This window comes from Crinia signifera, chromosome 5 (genome assembly GCF_055691185.1).
Source record: "Crinia signifera chromosome 5, ASM5569118v1, whole genome shotgun sequence".
In the NCBI taxonomy this organism is placed as follows: domain Eukaryota; kingdom Metazoa; phylum Chordata; class Amphibia; order Anura; family Myobatrachidae; genus Crinia; species Crinia signifera.
The window spans coordinates 83,855,695-83,877,437 of NC_139221.1; the positions used below are offsets into that span (position 1 = coordinate 83,855,695).

General features: G+C 43.3%; 1 protein-coding gene across 1 annotated transcript in view; it reads left to right on the forward strand.

Moving 5' to 3' along the window:
* SMCHD1 (structural maintenance of chromosomes flexible hinge domain containing 1) overlaps positions 1-21,743 on the forward strand; it is a 178,814-nt gene that overhangs the window by 33,441 nt on the left and 123,630 nt on the right. Inside the window, exons 7-10 of the mRNA XM_083187559.1 lie at positions 7,212-7,331; positions 16,200-16,363; positions 16,514-16,601; positions 20,142-20,352. Coding sequence (XP_083043685.1) covers positions 7,212-7,331; positions 16,200-16,363; positions 16,514-16,601; positions 20,142-20,352 — 583 coding nt within the window. The remainder of the gene's footprint in view (positions 1-7,211; positions 7,332-16,199; positions 16,364-16,513; positions 16,602-20,141; positions 20,353-21,743) is intronic.

Genomic DNA, 21,743 nt, shown 5'->3' on the forward strand with positions numbered 1-21,743 from the left:
TTCCGCACGGTTTGGTGCTGAACTTGAGGAAGCTCTAGACTTGATTGTGGTGAGGGTCCTCTTGGGTCTTGACGGAGGTGTGCTTTCCACCACCACAGCAGTCTGGTCCGCTTCTGATTGTTGGGTGTTGGGCTGCTCTGTCTCCGCATCCGAAAGAGTGACCTTGAATGTGCACAAAAAGGAACTGTAAATAAAACATTACATCAAGCTAAATTGCACCGTAAATAATATTATGTATGTACTCACCACGTTGCCATTCTCAGTTTCCTCCTCTGCCAATAGCCCTGTAGAGACTTCCATCATCGAGCACTGTGACTGACTTTGGGGGTCTTGATCCTGTAGGAAATGGAGCTGATCATAGTACCATAAAGATGGCTTTTCAATCTCCTCTACCCCTGCTCCAGAGCGTTTTGAATCCTCATATTTCTTGCGTTCTTTTAAGTATACTGTACGAAAATTTAGAATCTTCTTTTTCACAAATTTAATGTCGGCAGAAGCATTTATGCCTTTGACGTATGTCAGCATTTCCTGGAGTGCCTTGTTGCAATTCTCCTTATTTGCGTAATTTTTGTCCTTGACCAGCCACAGACACTCATTCGCCTCATACATGTCCAGAAATCCAGTCCAAAATTCCTGGTTTGGGGTTGCCATTTCTTAAAAATAAATGAAAAAAAAAATTAAAATCAACACAACACTGACATCACATATACTCTAATAAAGCACTTTCTTCACGTAGCTCTCCATCCCCTGTGATAATGCAGCATCACCCTCCATCCCCTGTGATAATGCAGCTTCACCCTCTATCCCCTGTGATAATGCAGCTTCACCCTCTATCCCCTGTGATAATGCAGCCTCAACCCCATCCCCTTCATGCAGCCAGGTCTCCCATCCCCAACCCAGCACCATTATGTTGCAGGCACCCCCACCTTAATACCCCTTGATATATGCTGGCGCCCCCCGCCCAACCCAGCACCATTATGTTGCAGGCACCCCCACCTTAATACCCCTTGATATATGCTGGCCCCCCCCGCCCAACCCAGCACCATTATGTTGCTGGCACCCCCACCTTAATACCCCTTGATATATGCTGGCGCCCCCCGCCCAACCCAGCACCATTATGTTGCAGGCACCCCCACCTTAATACCCCTTGATATATGCTGGCGCCCCCCGCCCAACCCAGGACCATTATGTTGCAGGCACCCCCACCTTAATACCCCTTGATATATGCTGGCGCCCCCCGCCCAACCCAGCACCATTATGTTGCAGGCACCCCCACCTTAATACCCCTTGATATATGCTGGCGCCCCCCGCCCAAGCCAGCACCATTATGTTGCAGGCACCCCCACCTTAATACCCCTTGATATATGCTGGCGCCCCCCGCCCAACCCAGCACCATTTTGTTGCAGGCACCCACACCGCAGCTGAAACACCCATGTAAAAATGTACTTGCTTTTTGGGCCTGTCTCCAGCTCCTCGTGCCTCCTCTGGGTGTGTGTGCGTGCGGCGTGCTTTTTTTCACTTGCTCCAGCTCCTCGGGCCTCCTCTGGGTGCGTGTGCGCCTCGGAATGGCTGATGGGGAGTGTCTGGGCAGTGGCCAGGAAGTGGCCAGGGCGTGCCGCTGATGACGCACATTGTTTGCTAGAAAGCATACGATACAGTGTACCGTACGATATGCACTGTATTTTATGCTTTCTAGCCAAAATTCAGTTGCATGCTCACCCGACCAGCTCCCTCCCAGACGACCGGCGGGAGCGCGCATCGTACGTCGGATAGTGCGTACACACGGTAAGATATAGTGCACTATCTAGCATGCTATTCGAAACTAGCTAGATAGTGTGCTAGATTTTGCACTATATCTTACCGTGGGTACGCACCTTTACATGTGTAATTGTTTAGTCTGTATTTGGGAAGGAAAGGACATTGTATTAGTGGGGGTGTATTGGACTTTCCCTATTCACACTTAGCAGGAAACCTTTTGCTGTGGTTTGGGCTATCAATTAAGGCCCAGACACAGGTCTGAGATACATCTATTTAATCTGAATCTGGACGGCTGGTTGCCGTGTACGGCTGTGAAGTGTATAGTGTAAAGTGTGTGGAAATATTAATAAGAATATTGGGGATATTCCGGAGATAAACAGGAAAGGACCACTTCCAACTCATTCTGAATGTACAGCCCTCAACAAGCTCCCTGTCTGCAGGTCTCTAAAGCTGGCCATACATCTACAGATGGATTGTCAGATTGGGCTGGTTGGAACAAAAACCTGGTAGTATCTGAATGGCAGTTTGACAGTTTTCCAGCATTTCAAAGCAAATAGTCAACTGTCATTTGTTCTCATCAATTACCAGGATTTTGTTCCAACCAGCCCAATCTGACAACCCATCTGTAGATGTATGGCTGGTTTAAGACCTATGCTCATAGCCAGTACTTTCTGTTCACCCTAATATCACAAGTCATATTTTCTCTGTATCCATTTCAGTGTGCCAGATTCCACATCAGTTCTCTGTGCATTGTTTATGTCCCTCTACACCACGGGTGTCAAACACAAGGCCCGCGGGCCAAATCCAGCCCGCCAGACCTCGTCATGTGGCCCGCGCAGCCACCGCCACCCACCCGCGCCTGGCACCGATTACATTACTGCGGGAAGCCATCACAGTGTGAGTGTCACATCTCATTCAGTGACACTCACATGACGACTCGAGACTGAGAGACATACCTAACAACGTGAGGAAGCCGGGTGACACAGTCACTCCGCCACGGCGCTCACTGGGAGGAGGAGGGAGGCAGGATAGTGGACACAGACTTGTTAGTGTCACTGTGTGACGTGCCCGACTCCTCCCCGGCTCCTCCTGCGGGCAGCGGCTACGGCGCTGCCATGTGTGACAAACGCCCGCCTGACAGCAGTGCCAGTGACACCGTGACGTGCATGCTGCTGCGGCTGCCTGTTGGACTTGGACGCCGGCCCAGCGGTGAGCTGCCTCCTGTCTGTGGTGCCGCACTGCGCAGCAGTGGCATCAGTTGGTTCAGTATATTTACTGTAAGTTCGGCAGTGGGGTGGGCACAGTTGTGTTGTCTCTTGTTGTCCAGTCCAGAGTCCGTGGCCGGGCAGGCAGAGAGCCAGGCCAGCAGCACACAGCCGCAGCCTGAGCCCACAAATCTGCAATGCGGCTTCCTGTGTCCAGGGTCATTATCATTATCTGTCCCACGGTCACCACCAGTCCAGAACTCTAGCAAGAGTCCTGCGAACCCAGAGGCCCAGGTCACCTGCTGGGCGATCTGATGTCACGTCACTGTGCCCTGTCCCAGGCCCCCAGCCAATCTCCCTGCTAGTTATTACTTACATTATTACAAAAAACAGTAATAATTGAATGCAGTGACAATAATTTATGATAATAAAGAGTGGACACATAGTCCTACAGATACAACCGGCCCTTTGAGGGTGACCAAACTGCTGATGCGGCCCCCGATGAATTTGAGTTTGACACCCCTGCTCTACACCTTCTTCTCACACTACCTACCCTAACTCTGTACTTATCTTTCTGAACTACATTGTTGTACCAGAGCCATTGTTACTCAATCCTGTGGTATACATATTCACTCTGCATACTTTTTGCCCCCTAGCAGGTTGTGTTGTGACATGGGCCACAGTGCAGGGCTGCTAGGGGTCAAAGGTGCAGGTGGTGGGGGGAGAGGAGGATAGGAGGAGGGAGGTGGATTTGTCCATTCTCTCTACCTGCTGCCTCATGTCCTGACCCTCCCTGCCATGCTCAATTCTTGCCTTCAGGTCTCCTTACCTGCACCTCATGTCACCTGTCTGTCTCCCCCTCCTTCTAGATTGTAAGCTCCTTAGAGCAGGGTCCTCTTCCCTCCTGTTCTCACAGCACCCTTCTTGCATTTCAACTACAGCTCTCTTACTCCCTTACAATCTATACCTGCATCTCTTCTCACTTACGTCCCTATATCTCAGCTGTATTGTGTACTAAGATTTGTGCTGTTAATTATTAATTGTGCTCTGTTTTTGATATTCTGTCACTGTTATGGTTAGTTCTGTTTACCCTGTACTGTTCTAATGTGTTCTATATGTACGGCGCTGCGTAACACTTCTAAATAAAAATATAATAATAATATGTCCACCCCCTAGTCCTTGGTTCCATCCCAGCACTGTATCTGTCCCCCTTCTCCCTGCCTTGTATCTTCTGCCGACTCACTGGCTATCCTCTGTCTCTTTCCTCCCCCCGCCCCCCCCCCCCCCCATATCCCTGCCCAGCATCCATCCCCCTTCTCCCTGCCCACCATATAAATATAATGTTGCAGGTAGCGCACTGATTGCGCACTTTCAAGCTATTTTCGTGTTGTGGACAATTATTTTGTCTTTTGCCAAAGAATAAGTGGTGTACTGAATTTGTAACTGTTGCTAATTTTCTTCTCCAATTCTAAGCATATACAACTACACCGCACATGTTTAAAGAAATGTATGAAATCTGATTTTCTTTCTTTCTATTGGTGTAAAAATAACCACAAGGTACTGTGTATTTCATATGCTAGCAGTTTCTCCCGTAAACCAATCTACTGCTCCCCAGCTGGAAATCTGACTTTTACCACCTAGGATTCTTATCCCTTAGTTATTGACTCTTTTTTTTTTTGGGGGGGGGGGGGGGTGGACTGCATCCTTGGGATTAAACTATGCTGGATTTTTTTTCCCTTTTTGATAGACACAGTGGGCTTAAATGTAATGGCCTATGAGTTCCAGAGATGCGGGTCTAGTCAATCAGAAGCATGAAGACAAACCTCTTATCTTCTCTCTGGACTGTTTACACTTGTCAATAGCAACTGTTTATGGTTCATGTCATGATTGGTTGATTTGGGTTTAGTGCAGTTTTCCTTTTAGCAATGTTGGTAAATAACAAAAATTTAGAGTTTGATGTGAGCTTTCTGCACTTGAACTTACATGAAAATGACATCTCGTGATTTCATGCAGATTATTCCCCTTTGGTTCATAGCAGCTAAATGTGCTTGAAGTCCACTGTCCATTTAAGAACATTATCTAGTGTGTATCTAGCCTTGAGGCCTCCCATACGCTTATGTGGCTTCTCAGAGGGAGAAGTTGCATACGAATTCCCTTGACCTGCCCGAGAGTTTCCTTGATGTCAGAATTGCATGCGATCCTTTTGCATGTAATCTATCACATGCAGACACATTCCCAGCTGCTTCTCATTCATGAACACTTTCTTCAGGTGATGGGGACGGCCATGGGAACGAGGTTAGCACTGAGCTATGTCAACCTCTACATGGGTGTGGTCAAGGCCCAACTCGTGTGGAGGAAGCCTGTTTGGCACAACCTGGTTTTCTATGGCCGTTACATTGATTAATGATGTATAATTTGGGATGGGGATCACACTTCAGCTCTTTCATTTGTGTCACATCTTAACTCCAATTCTAATTCAACATTCACTCACAATTATCACCAGTCCACTATTGATTTTATGGACCGTGCTGTCCAGAATAAGATTCAAATATTAATTTTTGCAAGGAAGTGAACACCCTCAAAACCCACTTCTTTCGACTAGCCTATCCCTCCTCCTAACCTCTTTTGATCCTCCTAATCTGCCTCCATTCCCATCCGTTCCTACTTATCCTATTGTTTTTCGTTTGTCCACCCACCTCCTTTTAGTATGTTAACTCTTATGAGTAGGGCCCTCCTTCCTCACGTACTCACCCTACCTCTTTACCTCACCAGCGCTCCTGCCCTGTTCTTCCCTTCCTCTACTTCATCTTCAGTCTCCTCGACAATTTCGACACCGACTTCTGAACTGATGCTGATTTTAGTTCTACCAGCTATACCCCTATTTATGCTGTATTTTATCAACACACCCCGTACGTTACCTTGTAATTTGTTTTATGTTTGCTATGTACGGCGCTGCAGACACTTTGTGGCACCTTATAAATAAACGTACTACTACCAATTCATACCTTCACTTCTTTAGTGCCCACCACCCATCATGGGCTAGTAACATCCCGAAGGGGCAATTCTTTCAGAATATTTTACATTTGAAGTACAAGCCTCTAAGTCAACAAAATCCCTTTTCCCGAATCGTTACTTAATGGAGCCCTTGAAGTGAGGAAGGAAAATAAGATGGACTTCCTGAAAAGTTCCCATCCAAAGAAACAAACAGGAATTAACCATAACATAGTATTCATTTTGAAATACTATAACCAATACTTAGATATTAAGAAAATAACAATAATTATAGAATTCTTAAACAAGATAGCCCACTTAAAGGCCTTTTACCCTAGAGACCGACCTTTTAATATTAAAGAAAAATAAGTCTGTCAAAAATATGCTTGCACCAAGTGCAATCAGAGAAGGGCTTTAAACAGATAATATATCACATGGGAGTAATTAATTACCCCAAAGAACCAAGGGATGTTGGTAGGAATTAATGCATTACCGGTCAACACATTGTAAGTAAGACCCTAACTTTTGATCTGGGGGAATCAACCCCCTGTGAACATCAAAGGTTTCATTAACTGCAGTACTACCTATGTCATCTACCTATTGAAATCCACTTGCGATCTTTGTTATATAGGTAGGACTACAAGGAATCTAAGGACTAGATTCCTCAAACATTGAAGAAATTTTTATAATAAGAACTTATTACAGTCTGTGACGCACTGTGCTGAACAACATCAAGGGGATCCCTTAAATTTATTAAGAAACCAGCAAACCTTTGCACCCACCTTTTAACCTTGGTTAATATCTTTTGCACTCCGGCTGCCGAGAGGCTGCCCGTGTCAGAGGGCAGACCTGCAAGCAGGTCCGGTCTCCAATCTGATGGGCATGGTATCTCGCATTGGATGAGATGTTAAACCCATCCGAATTGGCCACTTTTTACCCGGTTTCTCAGCCCAATCTATCAGAACCCGCTGAAAAGCAGCCAGATCGGACAACCGTATGACCAACTTTATTCCTACAACTTGTATTTAAAGGTTAGTGGTCCTTTTAGCTATATGGTTACCACCCCATGGTTTTATGTACATGTCTTAAAAAAAAAAAAAAAATACAGGTTTTAATGGTAAGTGCAAATATTTGATTCTCTAGTAGGATTTAAATACTAAATTCATGTTAGTCATATTGTTTAAATATTGTCATGACAAACAAAAAGGTGGGTGAATTTGGTAACCAAATATGGATTTTTTTTTTTTTTGTTTAAAGATTATTACCAAGACTTTAGACTCCCAAGATGTTCATGAATTTTTGCTTTCGAAGGAAGATTTTGAGAAGAGAGAGAACAACAAAGAATTTATATACAGTGGCTTCATTAGAAATCGAAAGGTAAGACTATAGTCTATTGTTGTATAAAGGCATCTGTCTGAGGGTTTTTTTTATATCAGAAAGAAAATGTCCAAACATGGGTGAATTTCATATTGGGGTTGTGAGTGGATTCTGATGTTAGTCCATAGTTTGCACTGGCAAATTGTGGAATCTAACAACCTCCCTGATCTACCAAATAATACAGCAAAGATGGTTATGGGCTTTGTTATTGAGGGCCTTCAGGTCACAGCCCGGGGTCATGACATTTTACTATGTTACTGTTAATTCTTACTGGATGTAATTGATCTTTTGCATTGGTGAGTCTTGACTGCCTCAAACCTTGTCAACGATCAAAGTTTTTTCATTGCTGTCAAAGTGTTCCTCCCAAGCATTGTCATTTTGGAACCAGTTTTCTGGCTATTATGATTTGGCTCTTATCAAAGTCTTTCAGATCTTTACACTTGCCTATATGTTCTTCATTCATCATGTTGATTATTGGTATCTAAATTTTATTTCAGTTTGATGTATTTCTGAACTTTACATACACCACTGTTCTACGGTAGTGAGTGTCTTTGCTTCATATAGGAATTGGTCATAATATTTAGGCTTATTTTTTTTTTTACTCCATTCTATTAAGCAAAGGTCCTAATTTAAGGTCCTGTAATACATAATATGAGTCTGACTTCTGCATGATGTGTGAGCTATTGTACATATGGTTTCTCGTTTTTAACCCCTTCACGACATATGACGTATATATACGTCATATGTCCGTTGCAGGGGAATCAAGCCAGCTCACGGAGTGAGCTGGCTTGAAAGAGAGCAGGTAATGGCTGTATATTACAGCCAGGTCCCTGCTCTCACGGCCACGAGCGGCGAGTTCGCCGATCGTGGCCGTTTAACCCTTTAAGCACCGCGGGCAAAGCGCCCGCAGTGCTTAAATAGCTGATCGGAGGGGGGGCGCCCCCCTCCGGCGCCGATCGGGGCCCCCCGCAGCGAGATCGGAGGGTGCCGATCGGTTGCCATGGTAGCCAGGGGTCTAATGTAGACCCCTGTGCTGGCCGTGTATGCATACCTATTACATCCTGCCTCAGGCAGGATGTAATAGGAAGTGCATAAAATCACTACGTTCAGCCATAGAGCTCTATGGCTGAACCTAGTACAGGCGATCGCGCCCCCTAGTGGTCAAGTACACTAGGGGGCCTTGTAGTAAAAGTAAAAAAAAAAAAAAAAAAAAGTTTAAAAATAAAAAAAAAATAAAAAAATATTAAAAGTTCAAATCACCCCCCTTTCCCCATTTCCCAAATAAAAATAAATAAAAAATAAAAAAAATAAACATATTTGGTATCGCCGCGTTCCTAAAAGTCCGATCTATTAAAATATAACATTAGTTATCCCGCACGGTTAAAGGCGTAAACGGAAAATAATCCCCAACGCCAAAACTACGTTTTTTGGTCGCATCGCGTACCCAAAAAAAAATAACTAAAAGAGATCAGAAAGTCGCCCATATCCCATAATGGTATTAATTAAAAAGTACACTTCAGCCCGCAAAAAATGAGCCCTCACCCAGGTCTGTAGGTGGAAAAATAAAAAAGTTATAAGCCGCAGAACATGGCGACGCAACGCAAATTAGAAAAACCGTAAAAGTTGCGATTTTTTTTTTTAGTGGTAAAACATAACGAAAACTATATAAGTTTGGTATCGCCAGAATCGTAACGACCCATAGAATAAAGATAACCCATCATTTTAAACGAACTATGAACTCCCAAAAAACCGTAACCAGCGCAAAATTGTGCAATGGCGTTTTTTTTTTTTTTACCCCACATTGAATTATTTCCTGATTCCCCAGAATATTATACGGTATAGTAAATGGTACCATTACAAAGTACAACTTGTCCCGCAAAAAAAAAGCCCTCATGTGTCTATATAGCCGGAAAATTAAAAAAGTTACGCTTATTTGAACGCAAGGAGGGAAAAAAAAAAAAAAAATTACCTTAAAAGGCAATGTCGTGAAGGGGTTAAGGATGAATGCAGACCTCTCCAACAGCATTTCAACTTAACTCTGAATGGAGATACTTTGATATTGGCATTTGAGAGCATAGCTACCATAGATGTAGAAAGTACATATACTGTGGGGCCCTGAGCTGAGAGGGGCCCATCTTCCTTGTCATATTTGAGAATAGTTCAGTAAGGAAGTTACCAAGACTTCTCATGTGTGTAATGCTTGCTATTTTATTTAAACTTCCCACCAGGCCAGAGCAGGTAGACCACTGCTTCCACTCATGGCCATTAGACTGTGCCTTGTATCAGTCATACTGTCCTGACATCAGTTGGAAAATAATGGGGCTGGTGGAAACATGGTCAAACATTGAGGTCTGTGGTGTGGTTAGATTTCTGCATCCTAATGGCACATCAGCAGCTGAAATGAATTACCAACTTGACAAGATGTATGTTCATAACATCATGCCAAGAAAACAGGTTTGGTGTACTTCCTTTGATAATGACAGGGCAGACATTTAAGATAGGCAGTGATCTGGCCTGCCAAGTGTGTCCACCACAGGTAATCATTTGTGCTGCATTGAAGGTCTGATTCAGGAGGACAGATACATATGAGTTTGATATTGCTGATGAACTGAACATCTCATTGGCTTACGTGCACAACAGAGTTCATAAGCAACTGGGGTACAGGAAAAAGGGTACTTGTGGAGTATCACGGCTCCCATCGTATGGCATCGTATGCCATATGTAGTGGCATACGATGGCATGCGATGCAATGTTTTACCGATTTTTGAGCATTTTTGCTCAAAAATCGTATGCCATCGCATGGCATCGTATGCCATATGTAGTGGCATACGATGCGATACGATGTTTTACAGATTTTTGCGCATTTTAGCTCAAAAATCGTATGCGATCGCATCGGATGCCATACGATGGCACCCGATTTTGCACTGAAATGCATCAGAATGCATTGAAATGTGTATTAAAGTAGTGAAATGCCCCCAAATGCCATTTTTCATAGTGCACCACCCCCACTGAAAAGAAAAAAGTGTGCTCTGCGCTCAGTTTTAGCGGCTTCTTAAAAAGGGTTGAATACGATTTGCTGAAGAAAAAAGCGCTCGTGTATATTGGTTATAATAATGAACGTAATAAAATGGAAATAGGGGATTGTATAGAATAATAATGTGCTTAACCGCTGAAAAGGAAAAGGTTAGTAAAATGTTTACAGCCCTGATAGGGCTTTTTTTGTGGGGAACGAAGGTTGCGGGTCCCGGCTGAGGCTGAAGGTTGAGCACTATAAGTGAAGATCCCCGGCAGGCTACTAACTGTCCCTAGCTTACCTAGATCTTCTGGCTTCAGGCTTCACGCTTTTCTTCCTCGCCGTGTGTCTTCCGGACCTCCACGAGAATGCCGCGATTACCGGAAGTTCGGGTGCGCTGACTTCCGGAATCGGCGGTGTGCGGACTTCAGTGTTCCCCGGCTCCAACGCGTTTCGAGAGACTAGCTCTCTTTGTCAAGGATGCCTGGTGCTGGTGGGCAGAAGAACGAATAAAAACCAAGTGCCCACCAGCACCAGGCATAAAATAGTGTGCCGAGTGCAGCGAGACCCGAGGCCGAAGCATGGAAAGGGGACGTGGTACACTTAGTGTCCATGTCGACCTATGTCGAGAGACACCCTAAAAACATTGTCCATGTCGACCTTTTTGACATAGACCTTTGGACCCTGTCGACCTTGTGACTGTAGACCATTAGGGGTCGACCATATGATTGTAGACCTAGACACTGTAGTACCTGTGGTGTCACCTAGTGGAGCAGTATCTTTATGTTCTCACTGGTGTGTCATTTTGGGGGCATCACACTGACACCCCCAGCCTCTCTCCCCATTCCTAGCACAAGGGAACCATTAACACTACTTTGTGACACCATCTGAGGGGTGTTCATCTCTGCTATTTAGAGGTCACCCAGCGTGGTTGGTACCTCCCTATTGACACCACTGTATGCATCATAGGTAGTATTGAAACTTCATTTAAGCTAATGTTTTACTACTGCAGGTATATCTTCTAATTGAACTGTGGTATATTGCAATAGCTGATTGTCCACAGTCAAGTAGGTATATATCTGTGAGTGGACTATGTTAGATATTTATTTGTTGTATAGCATATATTCTGTAATAACGATTAAATATTGAGTAATAAATTGGTACTGCACAGGCGGTGCAGTGGGATAGGTAGGTGGTGGCTAGAGTGATCAACGATGCATGTCTATTAAGAACTGTAGAGTGACGATCTGAGCATGAACCCTATTCCGACACTGACTAGTGTTTCCTTCATCTTTTCAAGAATTCCTGATCCCCATTTAGGTAAACAAGAGGGGGTTGCTAATCGCACAGGACCCTCAAGTGTATTGAGGAAATGGGTGGACCCCCTAGTGCGTATCTATTATATAGATTTTCTAATAAAATTTTGGCAGGGGTGTGCTACCACTGGACACAAAAATATAGACAATTAACAAAAGAGAGAGAAGTATGTCCTGGTGTGGTGCACCTATACAGACTCAAACGAATAAAAATTAACTTTTATTGGTATCTTTTAATATGTCGAAATATAAAAACACACATACACAACATATGCGCAAAATGTGTTTAAATAAACTGTGGCTCTCTGACTTCACACCAGTGATGACTGTGGGTAAGTATAGGTATTACCACAGGTATAGTTAGCCGACACTTATATTAATAGTAACATATGAATACAATATATGGGTGTCTACTTGGCTCAATTCCCCTTTGTGTAGGTGCATGCACACTGTCGCCAGCGGGGTGGTTAGTGTGTTATAGCACCTTAATGGTGGAGGCCACAATTCAAGAAAATATACCCGTGTAGTGGTGACTGACTGAGTGTCCCCTGAGACACTGCTAATAAGGTGGTAGAAAGACTCTCAAAGTCAAAGGTGAACACAGATGTCGACCAGCTTGCATGAAAAAGAACTTAATAATAAACATGGGTTTCTACAACCTCTTTTCATAGGCTAGAATTGCACTAAATGCGAGGAAAACCACAATGTTGATTTCTTTTATTCATAGGTTGTAACTAGTATACTGTGATGGACATACTCTTATGATTGACACTCCTAGCGGCCAGTGCCACAGGTCATTGATCATGCAGATGATCTTAGTGATTGCCCTTATAGAATGAGCCCCATGGGCGCGTATGTGTTACAAAATTTTTATAGATTTATTGGAATTCTATGGGAAGAGTCAACACAAATGTCGACCTTCGCTACAAGAGCATGTGTCAGAGTTCCTCAAAACCTCTCTTTTAGTGCCTGGAATTGCACCCAGTAGGAGGAAATTACAGTATGAAACTCTTGAATGTGTCACAAAGAAAGTTTTTGTTCAAGTTCTGTAGAAAGGGTCAACACAAATGTCGACCAACACTGAGGGAGCATAGGCCAGAGTTTCAAAAACTTTCCAATAGTGGGCTGGAATTGCACCTGATTGAAAGGAACAGTGATATACAACTCTGTTAAATAATGGTTGGCAGCTGGTCTGTTCTGGGGGGTTGGTTCTGCGCTCCACTCTTAAATGGTTCTGCGGTGCAGCAGATTCTGGGTTCTTCTGCCTATAGAGCCCGAGGTACTAATGTTTGCAATTTTTGTTGAATTGCGCACTCGCTATGTAAATACTGGTAGTGGACCTCTTATGTTACACTTGTAAATACAAAAAGATGCTGGTAATGATGTACTGCACACTGCTGTTATTGATAAACAATAAATGTTTTATTTTGACACTTGAACAGTGAGTGGTTGTCAAAAAAAGTTGCTGGGTGGGTGGGGATTGAATAAGTCTTAAAGACCTCCAATCTTGCAGATCTCACAGTGTGTCTTCTGCAAATTGGGTTCCGATATCCTGTCTTAGCGCACCTCTGTGGTTTGGCAATGCACAGGGTTTGCTAATGTGGATGGGGCTGGGTGGGAAAAGGTGGGGTATGATGGTGGGGGGGCTGCTCGCAGCTGTGAATGGGCACTTGCAAGGCTGAGTGGCAGCGGAAGTCTCCTGTTGAACAAAGTTATGGTGGTCAAGGAAAGTGTCCGGTGGTACCGGTGGGCTGGCGTCCCTTACCCTCCGGTGGTGCACCGTTCACTTACCCTATACCTGGTTCTGTTGCTGGCAGGGGATGCTTGCCGCGTCCTTCCACGAATCTTCACCGGCGTCCTCACTTGCTGCGATAGCCGGCTGTCAGGTCCGCACCGCTGCTGCAGTAATTCACGTCACTTCCGGGTTTAGCTTGGCGGCGTTGCCCGGGGTAATGGAGGTCCTGCTGCGGCGCGCGCTCGACTCCTTGCGGAGGAGACTTTGGGGATGCTGTGTGGGTGCAGGGCTTCTGTCCTGGTGTCCAACGCGTTTCGGCACGTGTGTGCCTTTATCAAGGATGCAATAATGTCTCTGGTCTACCTGTATTTCTACCCGCCCAGGTGTTCTTCCATTGGTTGTACGTTCTGCAGTGGGCGGGGTTGTCACATGTCAGTTGTGTCATCAAGCTGATGTGGGTTACGTAGCTTGTGGCTGCGTGCTGTCTGGTTCATGTGTAGACACATCTGGGTGTGTTGACTATGTCGACTTCTCTGCTTTATAAAGCAAGGCAGCCGGCATTTACATGGTAGTTAGTTAATGTTGCGCAGAGTTAGGCTGTTGCTCTAGTATGAGCACAAATATTATGATTACTGCAGTCTGAGTGCTTATACTGTCTACCTTGTCCGTTATTACAAGTGTGGATTGGGGTATATACATAGTAGGCTGGTGCTTGGAAATTGGGTTGTATTTAAACGGGATAAGGGCATGTTTGAATGGGCTAGATAGAAGTTTAATTGAGTTACAGCAGAATAGGTGAATATAAGCTGGATTAAAATACAATAAAATCAAAACCTGCATTGGGCATATCTATGTTGTTATTCTTATACATATGGATAGGCTGCTTGCTGTCCCCCTAAAGGTGTGTTTCCTCTCACGTTACTGTATTGATGGTGGTGGGCGTGAGGGATAGCGGTGTATCATATCTATACTATGTCACTTATGTTGAAGTCGATATTGTGCCCTTTGGGCTGCATTGTCTGTAGTAGATAAATCCACCTAAGTTCTTCCTTGTTTATCTTCTTAATGTAGTCCCCCCCTCTCCAGTTGTGTGGTACTTGTGTGACAGCGGTAAATGTCATCCCTTTGGGGTCTCTATTGTGTATCTCGTTGAAATGTTGTGATAGGCTATGCTGTTCAAATCCCTTTCTGATGTTGTGGATGTGTTCATACATTCTGGTTTTCATGGGTCTGATCGTTCTCCCTATATACTGTTTATTGCATGGGCATGATATAAGGTATATCACCCCTTTGGTATGGCACGTCATCTCTTGTTTGATTTTGTATGTTTGTCCTGTAGTGTGTGATATTATGTCTTGTCACTTTTCTTTGTCCTTTTCTGTCTGCTGTTTTGCATGCTGTGCATGTCCCACAATAGTGGAATCCTGGTGCGTGTGTTGATCCGTCCAATCTGCTCTGTATATGGTTTTTGGGTGGTATGTGGTTGTGAATTAATTGTTTTTTGAAATCGGGTGCTTTCCGGTAGACTATTTTTGGTTTTTCAGTTAAATTTTCTGCTAGTGTATCATCTTGCTTCAAAATGTGCCAGTGTTTATTTATTATTTGTTTTATTTGTTTGGCCGAGTCATTGTACTGAGTTATGAAAAATGGGCCTTCATTGGTTTCGGTATTTTTTGTCTTGTGAATCTTGTTGATTAATGTTGACCTGTCTGTTGTAAGTGCTCTGGTGTATGCCTCCTCAACTGTCTGTGGGTCGTACTTTTTTTCAATGAATTTCTGTTTGAGTTCCTGTCCTTGTTGTTTGTAGTCCTCTAATGTGGAGCTGGTCTGTTCTGCTGTGTAATACAATATGGAGTCACTCCAACATGTCGATTACTGTGTCAACATCATTTAAATGGGCATTATAAATTTGCCCTTTTGCATTTAATAGTAGCAGTGTATCAGGGTGTTCAAAACATTCTTATTGGTGATAGATATAGACAGTCAGTATATCACAGTTAATAGAGGGCTGCCAGATATATGAGCCGCTGGTAGATGCTGAATAATTGTCCACCTGTAGTCCGGATGTAACAAATATAATAAAGGTGTTCAAAAAACGTTTAGACAAAGTCCAGAGTGCGGGCAATAACGCTGAATATAGTGTAACAGCGTGCCCCCTCTGTGTGATACGTTTATAGATGCGGCTGACGCGGATAGTGCCTATCTAATTAGCCGTGGGCGTTTTGAAGCCCGCTCCAGCTTGAGGCAATCTCGCTGAAAGGAAGTGGCGTGCCCCCAACGGGTTAAAGAAAAGTGGTCTTAGTGTGTCACTTGTTGTGCATACCGCATGGCGATCAAGCGATGCACACTACAACTTAGGGGTTCCTGTGGGTAAAATACACAAATCAAAATACATCCTAGTCAGAATGCGAGTCAGAGAGCGTCACCGCTAGCCGGCGCGCGCTTCGCATTAGCTTTTTCAAGGCCACAACATATACACATTTTGCGTATATGTTGTGTATGTGTGTTTTTATATTTCGCCATATTAAAAGATACCAATAAAAGTTAATTTTTATTCGTTTGAGTCTGTATAGGTGCACCACACCAGGACATACTTCTCTCTCTTTTGTTAACTGATCCCCATTTACCTGGTGATACACCGTGATGCTGCACTCTCTTAAGTATCTGCAACCTTAGATGAGATCAGTTAATGGAAATCATTATTTAGTATATCAGAAACAATCTGATAAAAGAGTACTTCATATTAAAGCATTTGTACAGTGCATGTAAGTATTATGTAATTACAAAGAAACACTATTTTACAGCCAGCTGATTGTTCTCATGCCCCAGAAGATGAGCGGTACCTGCGTAATCTGATCATGGAGGAAAAAGATAAAGATAGCTTTACAGCAGTCATTGTAACAGGCGTTCAGCCGTCGCACATACAGTACTTAAAGCACTATCGTCATTTATGGTCCAAGCAATTAGCGTAAGTTTGACGACCATCTTATATGTCAAGATTGTTTTTGTTTTTTTATTTTATCGGTTTCTAATAAATATAAGAAATGTTAAATTGGTTACTGCTGTAAAGAGAGTTTGATTTTTTTATTTTAATTACAATTTAATTATGTACTTTCAGGCACATCTACCATTATTATGTGCACGGACCTCGTGGGAATGTGTTTGGCAAACCTAAAGACTTCCCTACCTGTAGTATTGACATTGAGGTAAAATACACATTTTTATAATTCTATTATCTTGATTATTGCTTTAACCCTTTGAGTGCCAAGTGAGTGCCAACATAGGTGTGAAAATTGTCAAGCATACATTTTTATTCCGCATAATGATTTTTAATGTTTTGTACATCTCACAAACATTGGCACTTATAGGGGTCGATCCTATTAACCCCGAAGGGTGCGAGTTGCCGTTCGGTGCTGCTTTCACACTGAAAACGGCACCTGAATTAACCCTAACTCATCCCCATTCGCAGGGCTGAATTCACTGAAATTTGCTCGCACCCCTATGAAGGTGTGAGCACTTTTCAGCGAATTCGGCCCGCTGCAAAGTGCACCTGGTGTCGTGATAATACGCATTCAGCGAATCATACGCACACATCGGGGTTAATTGGAAGGACCCCAAAGGGTTAATATCTCACGTAGTAATACTTGTAATCATTATTTGTATTCTTAGTTACTTAATGATCAGAAACACAGCAGATTTGTATTGAATGTGCACTAATCAATTAAGATGATTAAATGTACAGTACATGTTATTGACCACATTTAAATGTACATAGCCATTACATTAAAAAGCTAAATAAATATAGAAGAAATTGAAAAATTATAAAAAGGTTTCAATGTGAATAAAATGTAGAACTGTATGTCATACAGTGAATGTCTGATAAATAATTATCCTTGGTGCTATAGTATAAATCTAGTTAGACATGCTAATATCTTGCGAGCAACCCACACAAATCACCAGTTGGTATGTGATTATTACAGGCTAGTCCTAATAATACATGGTTATATGAACACTCCTATTCATATATTAGTAGATCTTGATAACTGGTGGCTAATTAGGGTTGAGACAGTCAGTTCTGTCAGTATCCAATCAGTTCTGATATAAAAATGAGGAACCAAATCAGCCCCTACTGCATATATGGGATGAGATACTTTGGATCCAAATTTGTGGTTCAATTAGAGGACTGATATTTAGGACTATTGTTGTCCAAAAGTCTAATCATCTAGACATGTACAGTATATGGTCATTTAAGAGGTGGTTGTTAGTTGTGGCCACAAATACGCCCTTAATGTTTTAGTTGACTACTCAAGTTGCATGTACAAGAATTCAAAGCAATGCTGTTCCAAAAAGAGAATATATCTATAGCTTGTTCATATTATGACATACATTGTACACGTTTATAGTGTAAACCAAAGTGTGCACTTCTTCTAATTTCAAGTCCACTATTTTAAGTATATTATATATGCCAGTGGTTCCCTACCTTTTTGAATAATGGCGCCCTAAAGTATCAGATAATTTTTTTTCATAGCACCCCTAGGCCAAAACCTTTTTATTAAGGAAGTTAAAAAATATAAAATTACGTAAATTGTGTTTATAGTTTGCGGGTGGCCAAACGGTCCACGTTGTCCAAATCACCTAGCTGATACACAGCTGTAGTCATTACTAACTGTCACATTTTTAAACATGCTGCATTCATTCCTACTACAGATCCACAGGTCATACTTTGGTTCAGTTATGTGATGAGGAACAGAATTCTGATTTTGCCTACCACAATAACCATAAATAATTTGAACTGGTCATAGACCAGCAATGCAAGGCACCCCTACAAGTTTCCCAAGGCACACCAGAGTGGCACGGCTCACAGTTTAGGCACCACTAGTATATTCTCTACCATGGTTTTATCCATAGATCGTAGAGGGAATAATGCACTTTGTTGATGTGCTCTATTGTAGAAGAGAATAGAAGGTACTGGTAAGTTAATTTAGTAACACAGCTTGGTGGGTAATTTGTGCAGGCATACATAGTAGTAGTAGTAGTACGTTTATTTATAAGGCGCCACAAAGTGTCCGCAGCGCCGTACATAGCAAACAAAACAAAAAAAATTACAAGGTAACGTACAGGGTGTGTAGAAAGATACAGTATAAATAGGGGTATAGCTGGTAGAACTAAAATCAGCATCAGTTCAGAAGTAGGTGTCAAAATAGTCAAGGAGACCGAAGATGAAGTAGAGGAAGGGAAGAACAGGACAGGAGCACAGGTGAGGTAATGAGGTAGGGTGAGTACGTGAGGAAGGAGGGCCCTGCTCATAAGAGTTAACATACTAAAAATAGGTGGGTGGACGAACAAAATACAATAGGATAAGTAGGAACGGAGGGGAACGGAGGCAGGATAGGAGGATCAAAAGAGGTTAGGAGGAGGGATAGGCTAGTCGAAAAAAGTGGGTTTTGAGGGAGCGCTTGAAGGAGGTAAGGGAATCAGATAGCCTGATGGGTGGCGGGAGGTTGTTCCAGTGCAGGGGGGCAGCGCGAGAGAAATCTTGGACACGGGAGTGGGAGGAGGTGATTAGGTGAGAGGTCAGTCGGCGGTCAGCGATGGAGCGAAGAGGACGGGAGGGAGTGTGGATAGAGATCAGTGAAGAGAGGTAGGGAGCTGTGGAGGAGGAGAGAGCCTTGTAGGTGGTGGTGAGGAGTTTAAAGAGAACTCGGAAAGGAATGGGGAGCCAGTGAAGAGATAAACAGAGGGGGGAGGCGGAGGTAGAGCGGCGGGAGAGGAAGATGAGCCTAGCAGCAGCGTTAAGAATGGATTGGAGAGGTGCGAGGCGGGTGAGAGGTAGCCCAGAGAGAAGGATGTTGCAGTAGTCAAGGCGGGAGATGACAAGAGAGTGAATGAGAATTTTGGTCGCGTCAGTGGAGAGGAATGGTCTGATGCGTGAGATGTTGCGTAGGTGAAAGCGGCAAGACTGTGAGAGAGCACGAATGTGGGGGGTGAAAGAGAGGGAGGAGTCAATGATGACACCGAGGCAGCGCGTTTGGTCGGTGGACGTGATCTCGGTTTCACCAATGCTGATGGAGATAGTGGGAGAAGAGGGGATGTTCGGGGGATGGAAGATTAGAAGTTCAGTTTTAGCCATGTTTAGTTTCAGGAAGCGTTGGGTCATCCAGGCTGAGATGGCCGTGAGGCATTCGGAGACCTTGGACAGAAGTGATGGGGATAAGTCGGGGGAGGAGAGATAGATTAGGGTATCATCAGCATAAAGGTGGTAATGAAAACCAAAGGAGCTGATGAGGGTGCCCAGAGAGGTGGTGTAGAGGGAGAAGAGGAGAGGGCCAAGGACTGACCCTTGGGGAACACCGACTGGCTGGGGGGTAGTAGGAGAGGAGGAGCTCGGAGTGGAGACGGAGAAGGAGCGATCGGAGAGGTATGAGGTGAACCAGGAGAAGACCGTGCCAGTGATGCCAAAGGAGCGGAGGGTGTTGAGCAGGAGAGGGTGGTCAACAGTGTCAAAGGCAGCCGACAGATCAAGCTGGATGAGGATAGAGAAGAGGCCTTTGGTCATAGTCATTGCAAATTATATTTTTAGAATGATTTTTTTTATCTCAGTAAACAAGAAGAAGCTAGGAAAGAAAGTTGGTTGAAAATGTTTTACTTAAATTGAACAAAATAAAACTATAATTTGCTTAATTTTTGTAGTATTTATATTAAAATAAAATGGAAGTGTGGTGGTTTGTTTTTTCTTGTTTCTACAGATCAGCATGTTTGAAAAAGGAAAGCTACCAAGGACTGTTAACCTTAGAGAGATCACTGATGACATGCAGACTTTGTATATCAGGACTGCCTCAGACACCTTTGAATTCAAAGCCCTTGTTGAAGGAGAGGGTGTAGTGGAAGGAATCATACGCTACCATCCTTTCTTGTTTGACCGGGAAACCTACCCAGATGACACATACTTCTCTCCACGTATGTATTGAATAAAGGAAAAACTAACATGTTTAAGGATGACATTGCTCACATAGGCCCGTATTCAATGCTGGTTGCCGGGGCTGGCGAGAGGGTTAAACAGTGAGGATAGCAGAAAACCAGCGAACCTCGCTGTTTAACCCCCTTGCCGGCCGATTGCCCTATTCAATGTTCCGGGGAATTCTCGCAGTCACAGGACGGCGTATATTCCCCCTAATAAGCTGCATTTCACCGAGGGTTTTGCTGCTTCAGCAGCAATATACGTTGATTTCCCCCTCGCTCCAAAAATGGAGCGAGGTGGAATCGGCATATTAAGGGGGTCAGTTGAATACTGTGGATGCGAACAGTGACAGCGAGCAGGCAGCCCTGATCGCTGTCACCGCTCACCCCCGGCATTGAATACGGGCCATAATGGTAAATTGTTCTCATGCAGTTGACTGGCTGCAAAATTTAAAAAAAATAGTAGGTTTTATACAATGTGATTCAGGAGAATAGAGGGAAAAAGTAGCACCTAATATTCGTCAGACATTTTCTATAAGTTAATGCTATTTAAGGATGTATAGAAAAAAGATTGGGCACTTTTTTTCTTTTTCTCATGGTGCAGAACTTCACATCAATGCACTGCTAAGGAAACTATTTCCCTGGACTACATGGGAATTTTGCACGAAATGATTTTGTGGGTTACCCTATGTACTGCCCACCCCATATTCCTTTCTATATCATAGGAAGGCACGTGGATACTAATCATTAACATAGCAGTGCACATTGTTAAAATACAATGGCTTCACCAATAGTAAAGGAAACCTATTTTAGTCCAGTTGCTTGTGAAACCATTCGGGGAAACGATTCTCATTGACTAGAACGTGGAAGTTTTAGTTATTGTACACAATTGTGTACTGTATATTTTTAAAAGAAGTCTGAAGTGGGAAATGAAAAATACAATAGTATATACAGTATGTCAGTAGCATTCACTTCTGCTGCTGTTACTTTGTGATTTCCAGATATTACATCACCTATATTACCAGCTACAGCATGCTCCTGTTTTGCAAATATTTTGCTTAACGTATCCCAAAGGAATATAAATAGCTGCTGGGCGAGTTCCAAGTTGAGTTATATATACTTGGAAAACAGAGTGTGTGTGTGTGTGTGTGTGTGTGTGTGTGTCTACCATTAAAGCATCTTGTTCATTCTTAATCTCCTAACATCGTAATATGTCCCACGTTTTGAATAGGTTGGATACAATACAAACTATATTTCATTCTATACATCATCTGAGTATTTACATCCATCAAAGAATATTTAACCTACAAAAAAGGAGGGTGGATATGTTTATCCTACAGTCACTTCCCAATTATTCTTTAACCTTGATTTCTGTCAAATTATTTTTGGTT